General features: G+C 37.0%; 1 protein-coding gene across 1 annotated transcript in view; it reads right to left on the bottom strand.

Moving 5' to 3' along the window:
- HDAC9 (histone deacetylase 9) overlaps positions 1-17,795 on the bottom strand; it is a 1,064,374-nt gene that overhangs the window by 309,232 nt on the left and 737,347 nt on the right. The window contains exons 14-15 of the mRNA XM_079931742.1: positions 15,270-15,450; positions 424-557 (exon numbers count right to left, since the gene is read on the bottom strand). Of these exons, the coding sequence (XP_079787868.1) occupies positions 424-557; positions 15,270-15,450 (315 nt within the window). The remainder of the gene's footprint in view (positions 1-423; positions 558-15,269; positions 15,451-17,795) is intronic.

Consider the following 17,795-nt stretch of genomic DNA (forward strand, 5'->3'; position numbering starts at 1 on the left):
AGAAGACAGTTAATCTTTTAAAACTATTCATTTCCACGAGGCAAAATCGGCATATACGTTAGTTCAGAGTATCGCTTATAACAAGAAATAACAACTACTGAGCACTTAACAGTTTGCGAAGAGTTTCTCAGAAAATTAACTCAATAAATGATACCTAGAATACTACCGTGTGTACAGAAAAACGCTGCAGTAATAGCACATACATCAGGCAGCTGCTCAGTCCATCAACACAGACTGAGTACCCACTGTGTGCCCAGCCCAGTGTCAGGTTATAAGTTCTATGCTACTAATGTCTACGATGGTTCATCAATCATGGTGTTTGTACTACAGAGTTAACATTTTTCTACACCTACCCAATTGAATACTGGCCTCTTTACATGATTTATTTAAGTAAGTAAAAGAGTGTGGCCAATTCAGGATTACCTCACATTTATTTAGCAACCCAGTTTCTTGCAGCCGTGACCAGATGCTCTGTATGCGTCCAGCGTGCTCAGGGTGGGTGGTGGAATTGCCACAAATGCACTGGTGTTTCAGCATCAGAGGATCATAGGCAATTCCTTCAGGACAAAGAAAACACAGCACAAGATGAGTAATGATACAAAGGAATGATACAAGTTACATGACAATATGATTGCTCCAAAAAAGGCATTCTTTTCCAAATAAATTTACAAATGGAGAAATAATACATATCCACAAATTCCCAGGAAGCACACAGAGCTATTTAGCTCTATGGATCTGGATATATATGCAAAGAACTCAACTCATGGATTAATCAGTACTCAGACCCTAGCTTATTAGTAGTAAAGTAATAAAGATGGCGATACTTAAGACATTTCAGGTTTAAAAAAATACTGTAATTTTACCAGTATCTTAAATCATTATGAAGCATTTTTAGACAGATAATTCAGTTCAGTAGAGGTTTCAATTTTATCAGTGAAGCCACAAAATGAGCTGACTCTTTAAATTGTGAATTTATTTCAAGAGTAATTCTAGCCTTACTTTAGATCATGTGACATCTGTAATAAACTGGAAGAGTTTCCAACTGCTTGCCTATTCTGCTTATCAATTTCTTCAAAGTTATGCAGAAAGAGCTTCTTCTTATTTTATAATAAAATAAAATCTATAATTTAGATTGTGGAACACTGAAGTGTTTCTTTTAAAAAACGAGTAAGTCAGCTGCAATACCTTTAGTAGAGATCACATAGATACTTAACAAACTCTGCTTTTAAATTATCATGAGTTAACACATTTCATATTTCAGTTACACCCTTTGATGGGGAAGATTTTATAAACATTTGATGAAATGAACTATTAGGGATATATAAAATAGGGCTCTTTAAAGCAACAAATTAGATAATAATTACTATAAAAGCGTTTCCACCCTTAACCCGATTCCTTGCGGGGGGGAACATGTTATTTACAAAATTGCCTGACATAAGACATTATTTAACCAATCAAATATTCCAATAAATTACCATCAAAATACATTCTCTGGGGGCATGGAGTGAGGGCAGAAGAATCCATCATAAGAAATTTCTAAATATCTATTCAAGAACAGATACTATACAAGCAATTAGTGTTAAAAAGTAGGTTCAATTAATGCATTTTATTCTCCCTTACATTACTGTGTTAGAGGAATGTTACTCAAGAGGGAAAAATACTTGTCCCTGTTACTCAAGAGGGGAAAATACTTGTCCCTGACTGTATTAAAATCATGCAGCAGAATGACATGTGTATTTGGAACCATGTGGCAAAAATTATGTCTAGGAAAAAATATCATTTTGCTGGTCCAAATAACATCCACTATTTTCTATTAATTGAAATACAGCTGACATACAATATTATGTTAGTTTAAGGTGTACTACATAGTGATTCGACATTTGCATACATTACAAAATGATCACCACAATAAGTCTAGTAACCATCTGTCCCCATACAAAGTTATTACAATATTTTTGACCATATCCTTTATGCTGTGTATTACACCCCTGTGGCTTACTTATAACTGGAGGTTTGTACCTCTTAATCCCCTTCACCTATTTGGCCCAACTCTCCAACCCCCTTCCCTCTGGCAACTACACATTTGAGTCTGTTTTCATTTTGCTTTGTTTCTTAGATTCCAGGTCTAAACATACAGATTTTAGATTATAGGGTATTTGTCTTTCTCTGTCTGCCGTGTTTCACTCAGCATGATACCCTCTTGATGCGTAACATTGACACAATGGCTTCAAAATCCCTCCTTGTGCCCCTAACTCTCACATTTTCATCTTCAGTGCTGATCTCCCTTCTGAGCAGTACACTTGCACACTTGTCTAAATTGCCCCTCCAAAATCTGCATTTGTTTTCATAAAGTGAGACTATCATAGATTTGAGCTCATAATCTTAAACTTCACACACTGTTCCTCATTTCAGTAAAGGATATCATAATCCACCATTGCTCATATACGAAATCTTACAGTCCTCTTGACACTCCCTCTCCAACGAACCAACAAGTATTGTCTACTTTCCCTGGAAGATACATAATGAATCACTCTCTTAACTCCAATGCCAAAACCATACAAAATCCAAGGTGCTATTATCTTTAATCTGAACTCCTGAGATAGCCTTGTAACTGGCTATCTGACTTTCACTCTATGCTATTTGCCACTTAACAGTAGTCACCTTTGCTTAAACCCTTCGGTGACTTCAAAGATGAGGTTAAAATTTCTCAAGGCAGCATACACAGACCCTTCTCCACTTGTCCAGCTTCATCTCATACTCTTCCCTCACTTGACCTCTATTTCTCCCACAAAGGTTTACCTTCCACTCCTCAAAAGACTCAAAATCATACCAGCCTTAGGATCGTCATACATGCTATCCCATCTATGACCAAAATTCTTCCTTCTTGCCTCCGTAACTCTAGCCTTCATTTGGCTTATACCTATACATTCTTCAAAATTGTTTTACGGAGCACAGGCTCTGGATGCGCAGGCTCAGCGGCCATGGCTCACGGGCCAGACCGCTCCGCGGCATGTGGGAACTTTCCGGACCGGGGCACGAACCCGTGTCCCCTGCATCGGCAGGCGGACTCCCAACCACTGCCGCACCAGGGAAGCCCCAAAATTGTTTTAATGTCACTTCCTCAATAAAGCATTCCCTGGGATCTCTAAATTAGATCTCCTACTATATGCTCTACTAGTTCTTCTAGGTCTTCCTCGGAACATTTAGCACAATTCTGTAACTGTTGTATAATATTGTTAATTGTATATTTTCTTTACTATCTGGTAAGATCTATGAAAACACAGACTAGAGTTGTATTGTTTACCTCTGAACTTTTCGTGTCTGTAAACCATGCTTGGAATATAGTAGATCCTCAAAAGTACTTTTAATGAATGAAAAACATAAATCAATGAACTGATGCAAGAAGTAAGTCAGATATCTCCATTATAAAGACCTCCTTGATGAACCTACTTGGTGGACCTCATTGGACTACTGAAGTATTTATAGCCTTATTTCTTTAATGTTCTACCTGTTATTTTATTTGCCTTACCTTCCAACTGGCCAGTGCCTCTAATACAGGCATTTATTTTACTCGTTATATTTCTACATGGCATTTTGCATAAAAAAGAGATGAATAAATATTTTTAAATAAAGTCAAAAGGGAGACAAGAGGGAAGGCAGGAAAAAAAAAAGGAAGCAGGCATAAAAAGAAACATTAAAAATACAATGATAGGGACTTCCCTGGTTGTGCAGTGGTTAAGAATCCGCCTGCCAATGGAGGGGACATGGGTTCAAACCCTCGTCCGGGAAGATCCCACATGCCGCGGAGCAACTAAGCCCGTGAGCCACAACTACTGAGCCTCCGCTCTAAAGCCCACAAGACACAACTACTGAAGCCCGTGTACCACAGATACTTAAGTCCGCATGCCTAGAGCCCGTGCTCCCCAACAAGAGAAGCCACCACAATGAAAAGACCGCCGTGCACCACAATGAAGAGTAGCCCCCCCTCGCCGCAACTAGAGAAAGCCCTCGCACAGCAACAAAGACCCAATGCAGCCAAAAATAAATAAATAAATTTATTTTAAAAAATACAATGATATATAAGACATGTCTCCACAGTTCAGATATATCAAGTATTTATTTATGAGTTGCTACTACATAAAAGGAACTGTTTAACATATTTTCAACCACAGTTTTGCGCTGCATGAAGGATATATTAATGATTAACATGGAAACATAAAATACAGTATTTCCCTCATTCTGAAAACATATTAAGAGTAGAGATTCTAATCATTAAGTTGCTTATTTTTTTCACTATTTCATCTCTTGACATATCTAACTTCACCTCCATAGTAATCATTCCTCTTTTAACAAAATTTTCTCCATAAGCCACTGCCAAAAAAAATTTATTAAACAGGTTATGGTAGCTGAAATTTATTGCCAAGTATCTGGAGATTATAATACAAAGTCCAGGAACTCCTGGAAAGACATTTGAACTTAAGAGAAAATAAATAAAGTCTGGAACCCCAAACCTCCACTTACTCATCTTAATGACCTAGCAATGAGGTGTTAACAGGTACACTGCAAGGTGAGACTTAACCTCATCCTTCATCTCCATTATTTTCTTCTCTCTTTTTTCCTTTTTTTTTTTTTTTTTTTCCAGTAACAAAAACTTATAGGGTGAGAAACAAGCCTGATCTTCTCTTTGGGATTCATATGGAATGCTACTTTTCTTTGACCCTTTCTGCCTCACTGGTTACCACTTACAACATAAGCCAATGGATCAATCTCTCTCAATCAATGGGACAAGAGTTAAAATTAGGTTTTGAGAAAATACACAAAGGAGTCTTAACATAAAGCCTTACCTGAATTTTAAACTCTAGTAGTTTATTTTCTACAAAAAAAAAAACTCTCAAAATTTTTTGATATGTTTTTTTAGATAAGCTTGGACTTTGTGCTTTCTCTGGCTTTCAGTTTTATTAAATGAGGAAGCACAAAGTGCAGCATCTTTCCCTTTCCTTAATCATTGCGTGTAGTTAAGTCATTATTTAGCCATAGAAGCCATTCATATCTTCAGGTTTATGCTCAATCTTACATGATTGCGAGGCTGAGTCCACCTTGGTCTATTAGGAAAGTTGAGTCTAGAATCTTTAGACCTAAAACTCCTGATCCTGATCACAAGTTCTTAACATTCAGCTTCACACTGCTTTTCTGGTTAAAGCCTGAGGTTTCATACCTTCCTAAGGATTTGCTCAACAACACATACTAAACACTTTTCAGGGCCAAAGAACTGAACCAAGCACAACACAAATATATATATAACATAATATCTTTCCTAAAAGATGCAGGTTCAGTAAACAGTCAGTGAATGCTCACAATGATCCAGGCACCAGCAACTTCATTTTATTACATTTAACTTATGATCTAGCAGTAAACGTGAGGTACTTACGAATATACTTTTATGACATGTTTTTTTAAGATTCTGTATGGTAAGGAAGAAACAAAAATACAGGGTGGGGAGGTCAAAGATGACCTTTTAAAAATAAAAAAAAAAATCTTTAAAAAATGGCCTGCAATTGGTAGAATTACTAAAATGGATACAAGGAGCTATTTTGAAGTAAGGGTCATTTCTAATAACCTCTAAATCATACCCACAGCAGCTGTTATACTTTCTAACCATAATTCTAACCTATCCATGAGGTTTATCTTGCCTAATTTTTTCTATTTCTACTATACTCTTTACATTCTAATACCTGAATTATTTGTTATAATATCTATTAACAGGAACACCTAAAACAAAGTACCAGATAGTACAAAATTTTTTTTAATATCTTTATTGGAGTATAATTGCTTTACAATGGTGTGTTAGTTTCTGCTTTATAACAAAGTGAATCAGCTATACATATACATATATCCCCATTTCTCCTCCCTCTTGCGTCTCCCTCCCTCCCACCCTCCCTGTCCCATCCCTCTAGGTGGTCACAAAGCACCGAGCTGGTCTCCCAGTGCTATGCGGCTGCTTCCCACTAGCTATCGATTTTACATTTGGTAGTGTATATATGTCCATATCACTCTCTCACTTCATCCTAGCTTCCCCTTCCCCTTCCCCGTGTCCTCAGGTCCATTCCCTATGTCTGCGTCTTTATTCCTGTCCCGCCCCTAGGTTCTTCATAACTTTTTTTTTTTTGATTCCATATATATGTGTTAGCATATGCTATTTGTTTTTCTCCTTCTGACTTACTTCACTCAGTATGACAGACTCTAGGTCCATCCACCTCACTAAAAATAACTCAATTTCGTTTCTTTTTATGGCTGAGTAATATTGCATTGTATATATGTGCCACATCTTCTTTATCCATTCATCTGTCGATGGACACTTAGGTTGCTTCCATGTCCTTGCTATTGTAAATAGAGCTGCAATGAACACTGTGGTACATGACTCTTTGAATTATGGTTTTCTCAGGGTATATGCCCAGTAGTGGGATTGCTGGGTCATATGGTAGTTCTATTTTTAGTTTAAGGAACCTCCATACTGTTCTCCATAGTGGCTATATCAAGTTACATTCCCACCAACAGTGCAAGAGGGTTCCCTTTTCTCCACACCCTCTCCAGCATTTATCATTTGTAGATTTCTGATGATGGCCATTCTGACTGGTGTGAGGTGATACCTCATTGTAGTTTTGATTTGCATCTCTCTAATGATCAGTGATGTTGAGCATCCTCTCATGTGTCTGTTGGCGATCTGTATATCTTTGGAGAAAGGTCTATTTAGGTCTTCTGCCCATTTTTGGATTGAGTGTTTTTGTCTTTTTTTTACATTGAGCTGCATGAGCTGTTTGTAAACTTGGGAGATTAATGCTTTGTCAGTTGCTTCATGTGCAAATAATTTCTCCCATTCTGAGGGTTGTCTTTTCGTATTGCTTATGGTTTCCTTTGCTGTGCAAAAGCTTTGAAGTTTCATTAGGTCCCATTTGTTTATTTTTGTTTTTATTTCCCTTTCTCTAGGAGGTGGGTCAAAAAGGATCTTGCTGTGATTTATGTCATAGAGTGTTCTGCCTATGTTTTCCTCTAAGAGTTTTATAGTGTCTGGCCTTACATTTAGGTCTTTAATCCATTTTGAGTTTATTTTTGCGTATGGTGTTGGGGAGTGTTCTAATTTCATTCTTTTACATGTAGCTGTCCAGTTTTCGAGGCACCATTTTTGAAGAGGCTGTCTTTTCTCCATTCTATATTCTTGCCTCCTTTATCAAAAATAAGGTGAAAGTATGTGTGTTGGTTTATCTCTGGGCTTTCTATCCTGTTCCATTGATCTATATTTCTGTTTTTGTGCCAGTACCATACCGTCTTGATTACTGTAGCTCTGTAGTATAGTCTGAAGTCTGGGGGCCTGATTCCTCCAGCTCCATTTTTCTTTCTCAAGATTGCTTTGGCTATTCAGGGTCTTTTGTGTTTCCATACAGCTTGTGAATTTTTTGTTCTAGTTCTGTGAAAAATGCCATTGGTTGTTTGATAGGGATTGCACTGAATCTGTAGATTGCTTTGGGTAGTAGAGGCATTTTCACAATTTTGACTCTTCCAATCCAAGAACATGGTATATCTCTCCAGCTGTTTGTATCATCTTTAATTTGTTTCATCAGTGTCTTATAGTTTTCTGCATACAGGTCTTTTGTCTCCTTAGGTAGATTTATTCCTAGGTATTTTATTCTTTTTGTTGCAGTGGTAAATGGGAGTGTTTCCTTAATTTCTCTTTCAGATTTTTCATCATTAGTGTATAAGAATGCAAGAGATTTCTGTGCATTAATTTTGTATACTGCTACTTTACCAAATTCATTGATTAGCTCTAGTAGTTTTCTGGTAGCATATTTAGGATTCTCTATGTATAGTATCATGTCATCTGCAAACAGCGACAGCTTTACTTCTTTTCCAATTTGGATTCTTTTTATTTCTTTTTCTTCTCTGATTGTTGTGGCTAAAACTTCCAAAACTATGTTGAATAACAGTGGTGAGAGTGGACAACCTTGTCTTTTTCCTGATCTTAGAGCAAATGGTTTCAGTTTTTCACCACTGAGAACGATGTTGACTATGGGTTTGTCATATATGGCCTTTATTATGTTGAGGTAAGTTCCCTCCAAATAGTACAATTTTTAATTATGTGTTAAACTTGATTTGTCTAGCAGGCAAATGAAATATGCAAAAATAATTGTTTAAAACTTGCTAAATTGTGCCTCTGAGTACATAAGGAGCATTTTCTAAGACTTAGATTTGTTTGTTTATGTAAATCATCGTATCAGCAGCTAAAAAAGAAGTGGGGGGAAGAAATTCCATCCTAGGGCTTCCAACTAACACTATATGCAAGTCTGTTAGAACCTGGGAACTAGATTAAGTGTTGCCATTCAACTATATAACCGAGAAGGAGATTCAACCAGTATGTAAGTTGGCAAAAAGCGAAGTCAAACAATTCACTACGTATTTACTGGCAAATATCTAGAAAGATCACTCTACATTCAAGCTTTCAAGAATAAGTGAGCACAGCAAAGGAAATCATAAAGTGAACAAAAAGATAAACCACAGAATGGGATAAAATATTGGCAAATGAAGTGACCAACAAGGGATTAATCTCCAAAATATACAAACAGCTCATGCAGCTCAATATCAGAAAGACAAACAACCAAATCAAAAAATGAGTGGAAGATCTAAAGAGACATTTCTCCAGAGAAGACACACCAGATGGCCAAAAAGCACATGAAAAGATGCTCCACATCAGTAATTATTAGAGAAATGCAAATCAAAACTACAATGAGGTAACTATCTATCTCACACCGGTCACAGAATGCCCATCATCAAAAGGTCTACAAATAATAAATGCTGGAAAGGGTGTGCAGAAAAGGGAACTCTCATATACTACTGGTGGGAATGTAAATTGGTGCAGCCCCTATAGAGAACAGTATGGAGGTTCCTCGAAAAACTAAAAATAGAGTTACCATACAATCCAGCAATCCCACTCTTGGGCATATATCTGGATAAAACTTTAATTCCAAAAGATATATGCACCCCAATGTTCATAGCAGCACTATTTACAAGAGTGAAGACATGGCAGCAACCTAAACGTCCATCAACAGATGAATGGAGAAAGAAGTTGTAGTGTATATATGTACAATGGAATATTACTCAGCCATAAAAAAGAATGAAATGCCATTTGTAGCAACATGGATAGACCTAGTGATTATCATACTAACTGAAGTCAGACAAAGACAAATTTCTCATGATATCACTTATATGTGGAATCTAAAAAATGATACAAACGAACTTATTTACAAAACAGAAACAGACTCACAGACATAGAAAACAAACTTATGATTACCAAAAGGGAAATGTGGGGGGAGGGATAAATTAGGAGTTTGGGATTAGTAGATACAAACTACTATATACAAAATAGATAAACAACAAGGTCCTACTGTATAGCACAGAAAACTACATTCAATATCTTATAATAAACTATAATGAAACGAAAGTCAGAAAATATACATCTGAATCACTGCTCTACAGCAGAAATTAACACCAAATTGTAAGTCAACTATACTTCAAAAAAAATTGTTTTTAAAAGATTGAGTGAGCAGAAGAAAATACAAAACAAAAAAACAAAAACTGGCCTATGAGAATATGCTACAGAAACTGTAAAGGAAACATCATTCTTACTACTTAGCTCAGTGAATTTGATTTACTATAGGAACAAAAATTAGATTTTAGAAACTTTTTGAGATCCTCAAATGTCAAAAGACACTGATCCTATAAAATAGGAGCCAACAGCTAAAAGGAGAAATCAAGCTAAATTAACGAGTAAAAAGAAAGATGAATAAGGTAAATGAGGATGGCAAGAAAAAACTAAATACATAGTGGCAAAATTAAAATCTACACTGGAGAACAAAAAAGGAATTCACATTTCAGAAAACCAGATAAGTGCCGTTAAATAAAAACTTAGAGATTTACAGAGAGTATGGAGGTCAGAGAATAGACAACTGAACAAAAAGACTGTTCTCGAGGAAGAAATCAGATTTAACTGAATAACTGGAATAATTGAAGAATTTTTCCATAAATAGAAAGAGTCAATGTACATGAGTATGTAACTGCAAATGCTCATCATAAAGATAATTTGGGGTTTTTTTTTTTTGGTTTTGTTTTTTTGTTTTTTGGATTAACAGGATAAAGAAAATATACTATGAGGCACCAGAAAAGAATGAACAAGCTGCCCACAAAGGAACACATACTAAGATGGCCTCTGAATTCTCCTCAGGGCTAACCTCAGACTTCTCCTCTTGAATGTCAAATACTTGAGCATTTAACCACATTTCCAGACAAAAAGTGTGCCCCAATAAGTCTGTGTCCAAGTGTGTATGAAGGTAATAGGATGACTTTCTCAGGCATGGAAAAGCCAAAACAATTTTTTAATTAAAATATATATATATACATATATGTATAACTAATGTATATTAATATATACTTTAAAAATATATGCTATAACTTATGTTAATAAATGTTATAATATATATGTGACCAAGTCCATTTAATCTCCTAAATAAAAAAGATAGCTATTTTATCATCTTCAGTGAGAATTAGAGAAACAAATTTTGGAGGAATTTTTCAGGAGAAATTTCAAGCACATATATTTGAGGACAGTAACTTCAAAACTGATTATCTACCCAAATGAAATTAATCTCTCCATTCTGATACAGGTGGTAACATTAGTTACTCTGAGAGGTCTTAAAACACACACATAAACACATGCACATACACATATACATACACACACAATTACACACACACACATATACGTATTTACAGATATACATGTGCACACAGACGTGAACACAAACACACATATAACTTTTCTTTACTCTGTTAAAGAGAGGCACCTAGGAAGAGGAAAAAATACTGGAATAAATAAATGTATATTTTACTTATGGTTACCTCTGAGTGATAGAATAATAGGTGATTCTCCTTTACAGTTTTCCAAATTTACCAAATTACTTTCAATGAACATTTTTTTGAATTAAAAAAATATAAGTGTTACTCCCAAATTTCACTTAATGCACCAATAATCTTTTCTGTGTGTAGCTGCACGTAATTCATGTCTATTTACTCTCATTTCATTCGGATGTTCATTTGTTTATTATACAGTAAGTACATACACTGAGTACCCTCCTTGGGCTAGCCATACACCTATGTGCTAGGGTTAGAGAGAAGAGAAAACACAATCTCTTCCCACACAGAGAGCCCATCTGAACACAATCCCCAAAATAAATAATTACAATCTTTCAGGGAGAAATCCAGTTTGTTATGAGGGACCATAATTGATTTAATTTGGATTTAGCTGGCCAAACAAGGCTTCATGAAGGAAATAACACGTCAACTAAAACCTGAAGGATTCATGGGAGTTTGCCTGACTTGGGAAAATATCTTTAATTAAAAAGCGAAAACAAACCAAAAAAAACAGGAAAAAAGGCCAGTTTTGCTATTCTCACACTGACATATTCAAATGTATTTCACTTTCTGTCACAATGTGCCACCCACTAAACATCAATTTAAAAATTCTTTTAACTAAGCTATTTGTAATGGCTTTCATAAACATTGGTTTAGTTTGAGCACTATAATTCTACTTCACATTAGACACTGACTTAAAAAGATAATGTTACAAAGAAAGAATTTACTCACAGAATATGTAAAGGAACCTAATGTTGGGAGAAAGAAGACCTTAAATGGTACTGGGTGATGGGGAAGATAAAGCCAATCAAATTTATTTGCCATTAAATTCTTCTGTCAATGAATCCCATTTGGTATAAACTTAGCACAATTATATCATCTACTCTCAATGGTCTGTTATGAGCCATGACCAAGCCTCATCTCTGTTAGGAACAGCTGAGTAGAAAGAAAGACTATGGCAGAGAAAATGACATACATTGCCCTTTCCTTAGTCATCAGAACTCATACAAACACCATGCCTTGGCTTTCCATAGAAGGAAAAAAGCACTTCTTAAATTCAATATGATATAAAAGTTGAATATTATTACTCATTTTCCAATATAACAAAATTCATTTGAATATGTGGCAACCTGGCTCTACAATACGCATTCTTCATTAGCACTACAGCAGGTGCAACATCTTCTTGTCCATCCAGAAATATCCTCAACCAGGCTCTCTGTAGGGCCACCAGGGAGTGGCTGCATCTTAGTCTGCTTCTTGGTCCATTCAAGTTCTCATGGGAAATGGACTAGAGACATCATCTTTCAACAACTGACTGAGTTCAGACCACATTTTTCCCTTGGACCACTGCTTTGTTCTTTACAAAAAGGGGATGGTGTGGCTACTCTAGTTGACTGTTGAGGATCACATGGAAGGTAAAGGTTTGAATGTTGTGCCTTGAAAATTATGTGAGTTTAGTATTGAGTAACTTTTTAGTTGTTTCAAAATGTATAGCTCTTAGAGAATGAAATTAAGCAAATTGCCTACCCTTACAACTTGTTTTCTCTTCCTTACTTTTTAGTGGAACAACCACTGAGTGTTTAAGATTTATGACTTTCTTTTGAAAAAAAAAAGCTAAATATTCTCAAAGAACATGTGACTTCAAAGTGACTTAAATGTCACTTGATTTTTCTTGATGTATCTACACCAGATATTAAAAAGCCAAAAGAAACGCACTTAATGCTTAAAACTTTTGTTTTCAAACATACCACAAATGAAAGCCTTAAGAGTTCTCCTCTAAAATAAATATCGTTAGAAATATTAAAATGAATTTTGAGATCATGTGGATTGTAAGAGTATGTAGCTTACAGGGGAAATTTAAGTTTGAATTAAAGCCAGAATAATATGTGGAAGAGCAGACTGAAGACAGTGCACTTCATTTCCTTTGGATTTGGAAAAGCACTAAATGAAAGTCACCAATCAAATATATATTTTTAGTCCCAATGACAGTGGAGGGGCTATTGACAGATACATAAATTATATATTTTGCATGTTTTAAAAAAATATCTAATATTTTTACTTTAAGTGTTAGGATGCAACATTCTTAAGGTAAATAAGACAATAAGAAGGTTCTTCTCTACTGAAGTATGTAACTTTGAAATCACTTAGTTGTTCTTTACAGAACAATAGTTACAAAGTAACTTTCATTTTCTATGTTTTCAAATTTGAACTAGTAAATTCCTAAGGGTTTACGATTTATACGTACATATATAATGCACATATACTACAAATTAGTATTTGTTCATTCAACTAAAATTTATTGAATACCTACTAAGTATAAAATCCTGTATTTTTTAAAATATAAGTTTATATAATCTCTCATTTAGGCAAGAAATGTGCCTCATCACGTACATTAAAAATGAAAATAAACTCAAGCTGATTTCCCTATTTGTGTTTGGAATAAACTCTGATAAATACTAGGATGTTGACATTATGAGAAAGAAACTAATCATGTGAAATGACCCAGTCTTCAGTCTGAAGGATTAGGTTATGTTTATGTCATGCTTATGTTATCTGGTTTGCAGTCCACCCTTTCACCTGATTCTTTTAAGGCCTACAAACCCTGTTCAACATGTTTTCTCAAACTAGTAGGATCATTCTAATATTCAGAGATCTTGCTTCATTCATATGGAAGGAACATATAAAAGTAGAGGAAACCACAGCATGTCGGGAAAGGGTCACCCCTCTTAACCAAGAAAAGAAACTATCAGTAGGATTACAATAGTAGACAGCAGAGCACATGGAAACAGCACCACAAAACTTTATAATCAAGCTCACTTTTAAATTAAGGAAATGATTTTGAGTGAATGTAACCTGTATTACAATAGGGTGTCTGTGTCTCTGAAAGCTTATGGATGAATAAAAAACACTTTCAGTATAAAGAATTGAGAAGTATCTAATTCTTAAAGGCTGCTGTTCTCACTACCTACAAAAAGTATTTCTCTACATCATGTATCTGGCTTTGAGCAAAAATTCTCTGAAGACCAGGGATAGAACCAGGCCTGACTGATCCAAGCGGCTTCTGCTGACAGTGGGCTACAGTCCTGGGTCATCTGGGATACCAGGACAGGTCTGCTTTGCTCCAAGTTATAGAGGGATCAGAGGCAGTGGCTAATGTGGTGAAGGAAATACATCCAAATATAACGACTGTAGCTCCTAGTATGGAATGTTGGCTTGTGGTGTAACACGTTATAAAAAGTAGCTCCTATGCATACGTATTAAGATGTCTGTCAAAGTTAAACAACTTGGCCATTTCATTCATTGATTTTTAAATAAAAGATGATATCAAGGCTTGGGACCGTGATTTCAGAAAAAGTATTTTAACTTTTCCAAGCACAAAGGGTTGCTTGAGGTCACAGAAGCCACAAAAACAAACTCTGAATCCTAAAAACTGCTTCAAAAATAAATCAGATAACCTGTGAGAGACTTTGGGGGAAGGTACGTCTGAATTCTCCCCTCGCTGCATCCAAGTTATGAGCCCTTAGCGCTAGAATATCTTTCATTTGATGAGCCACAGTTTGAGTGCATGGAACGAGAACAGGGGCCAGCAGACTTAAAGGAATATTTATCCACATGGATATTCATGGTACAGCTCCTTTGTGAGAGAACAGCACCCTTTTTTGTGTGTGTGTTCCGGACTTGACCTTCCTTTGGCCTTGGAATTATCTGGTTTGTTTTCCTCTGTAGCCAGGTTCTGAAATATCAAACACAGCTGTAGGCAAAGGAAGAGGGTAGTCAAATAGCCCACCCATCGGTGCTATAATAAATGGAAATGGAACTCATGCATGTAGAATTAAACAAGGTTTGCCTTGGCACCACTGTCTCCTATGAGTCATTTGTATGCAAAGTCAGAAGAAAACAGGGACACCAACAAAACAGCAAGAAAAACAAACTGGAAGAGGGGCACTCTTTCGACTCAAATGAAGCCAGCATCATAAATTTCCTAGTGGCCAGGACTACTAGAAGGAAGAGATTGAGGAACACTGCTAAAGAATGTTGTAGGGATTTTTGTTTCCAAAAGGGACCCATGCACCTGTTGATGTGTTTTCCAGGCCCTTGAACGGTAACAATTTATGAGGCTATTAATACTAAGCCCAAGATTTATCAGATGTGCTGTTTGTCTTGTGGCCAATATAATCTCATAAAATTTGGGTTGCACTGGGTTAAAATGGAGTGTTCTGCTCTTGGAGTTATTCAGAGCATTTAAATCGCTTAATCCTACAAGAACGGTGTATTTAGCCTGCCTATTAGGGAGAGTCTTTAGGGATTCTCACCAGTTGCAGAGCCAGGCAGGAGGTGGCAGTCCATTGCTGGGTGAGGTAAAATGCAGGCAGCAGGGGAGGAATGAGTCCTGGAGACAAGACGATGTTTCTCTAATCCGTCCATGCCATCCGCAGCCAGCTGAGCTGGGTGCACCGAGAGCGCACGTGCGTGCTGCGGCTCCGGGAAGGGCTGCTGCCAAGAGAAGAGCACAGTAGAAAGAAACATGAGACAAGCACTAAGGGAGACACTGAGAGCGACATGGCAACCAATTAAGTTCATCAGGTCAGAGACATAATAAACGGTGTGAAGGAAAAAAAATAGAGAAAGGGAGAAACAAAACACGATCTAATCAATAAATCCATTCAACAGATGTTTTCACACTGACGGCCAGGGCCTGTATGCCTGGCTAAGGAGGAGGTGATGGCAGGAGGCCTGTCAGTTTGAACTGATTGAAAGAAACAGACCTTTAACCTCAAGAGGAACATTGACTTAGACTCATTTCCTACCTTGATATCAACGTTTTGAATACAGCCCCAGAATTGTTACAACGCAAAGTGGGAGAACAATTCAACTGCTTTCAAACCGCCAACAAGGCTCAATTCTGAAAACCCTATCTTGAATTTATTTCAGTAATGTTGTCAATGACATTTATGGGAGCCTAAAAATTGCCAGTTAAATGACTATATTTGACAACTTTCAGTCTTCATATGATGGTACAGAATAAGGAAGTTTTCATAGGTTGCATGGTGTAATCTCAATACTATGAAAAGTTTTAGTTTCTTTATAAGGTGTTAAATACAATCTCAGTGACTTAACAACATTATCATTCTTCATACTTCTCAAGTTATGAAATCAGAGAGCCAGAATTTGGAAGCTCCTGAAAGATTCACTTGGTCTATTCCTCTGTCTCCAAAAAAGACAATCTCTAAAATAGAGACAGGTGGTTAATTTAACTAACAGTGTTACACACCGAATATTTCCTCTCTTCAACATCAAGGGATTCATAACCTTCGTGTTGATTTTTATGTTTGTTTCCTTTTCCATGTTCCCAACAAACGTGAAAAGTAGCTGAACAGTGATACAAAGGATGATCATCACATCCCATGGATAAGGAAACGAACACTCCAAAAGGTTAACAAAGCCTTTTAAATACAAGCCTAATTGCTATAATTCTTAAAATGTACATGCTGGGCTTCCCTGGTGGCGCAGTGGTTGAGAGTCCGCCTGCCGATGCAGGGGACACGGGTTTGTGCCCCGGTCCGGGAAGATCCCACATGTCGCGGAGCGGCTGGGCCCGTGAGCCATGGCCGCTGAGCCTGCGCTCCTCAACGGGAGAGGCCGCAACGGTGAGAGGCCCGCGTACCGCAAAAAAAAAAAAAAAAAAAAAAAAATGTACACGCTCTTCTGCTTTGGTCTACCTGCCAGGCACGTACGGTTTTAAGACTGAATGCAAACATCACCTCTCCTTAGTAAGGCCCTGCCTTAACCTTCCTGTTAGGGTGCTGCTCCTCTAGCACAAGGCCTGGTACATCCTTAGTGTACAAATTATTTACTTAGTGAGAATGCTAACAAATCTACATACAACACAACTGTATTCGATGCATGTTACATGCTCTTTCCCTCTCCACTACATTCCCATCACACTTTGTTTTTCTCTCTCCATTTCCCTGCCACCATCTTTCATATTTTAGAGTTACGGCATGCAGTAACTACTTATTGAGGTCACACTCTGAGCCAGACACTTTGCAGGTGTGTTGAGCCTTTTTTATATTTATTGTCTAGTGAGGAGACAGATACTAAATATTTCTAAGTATAATGTAATTATAAATATAATGAGTGCTATATGGGAAAAATGCAGAGTACCATGAAAAACTGTCAAGAAGAACCTAATTTAGAGGTTGAGGGAACTTTAAGAAAGTGACATTTAACTTGATATGTAAAAGATAAATTCCATTAGCCAGATGCAAAGTGGGGAGAAGGCTCTAGATAGGTTGTGTGTGTGTGTGTGTGTGTGTGTGTGTGTGTGTGTGTGAAATCATCTTTCCATGTATAATATTGAAAGCTCTTTGAACCAGGGACTGGATCTATATCATCTGTGAACTTATATTCTGCTGCATTTTATATCTTTTCTTATGCTTTCTCAAAGCTAAATATTTATTTGCGTATTAAGAATATGTAACATGGGACTTGCAGTGGTTAAGAATCCGCCTGCCAATGCAGGGGACACAGGTTCGATCCCTGGTCCAGGAAGACCCCACATGTCACGGAGCAACTAAGCCCGTGTGCCACAACTACTGAGCCTGTTCTCTAGAGCCTGTGAGCCACAACTACTGAGCCCATGTGCCACAACTACTGAAGCCTACGTGCCTAGAGCCCATGCTCTGCAACAAGAGAAACCACCGCAATGAGAAGCCTGTGCACCGTAACGAAGAGTAGTCCCCGCTAGCCCCAACTAGAGAAGGCCCACGCGCAGCAATGAAGACCCAATGCAACAATGCTAGATTAATTAATTAATTAATTTTTAGAAAAAGCATATG

This window comes from Stenella coeruleoalba (assembly GCF_951394435.1).
Source record: "Stenella coeruleoalba genome assembly, chromosome: 9".
NCBI lineage: Eukaryota > Metazoa > Chordata > Mammalia > Artiodactyla > Delphinidae > Stenella > Stenella coeruleoalba.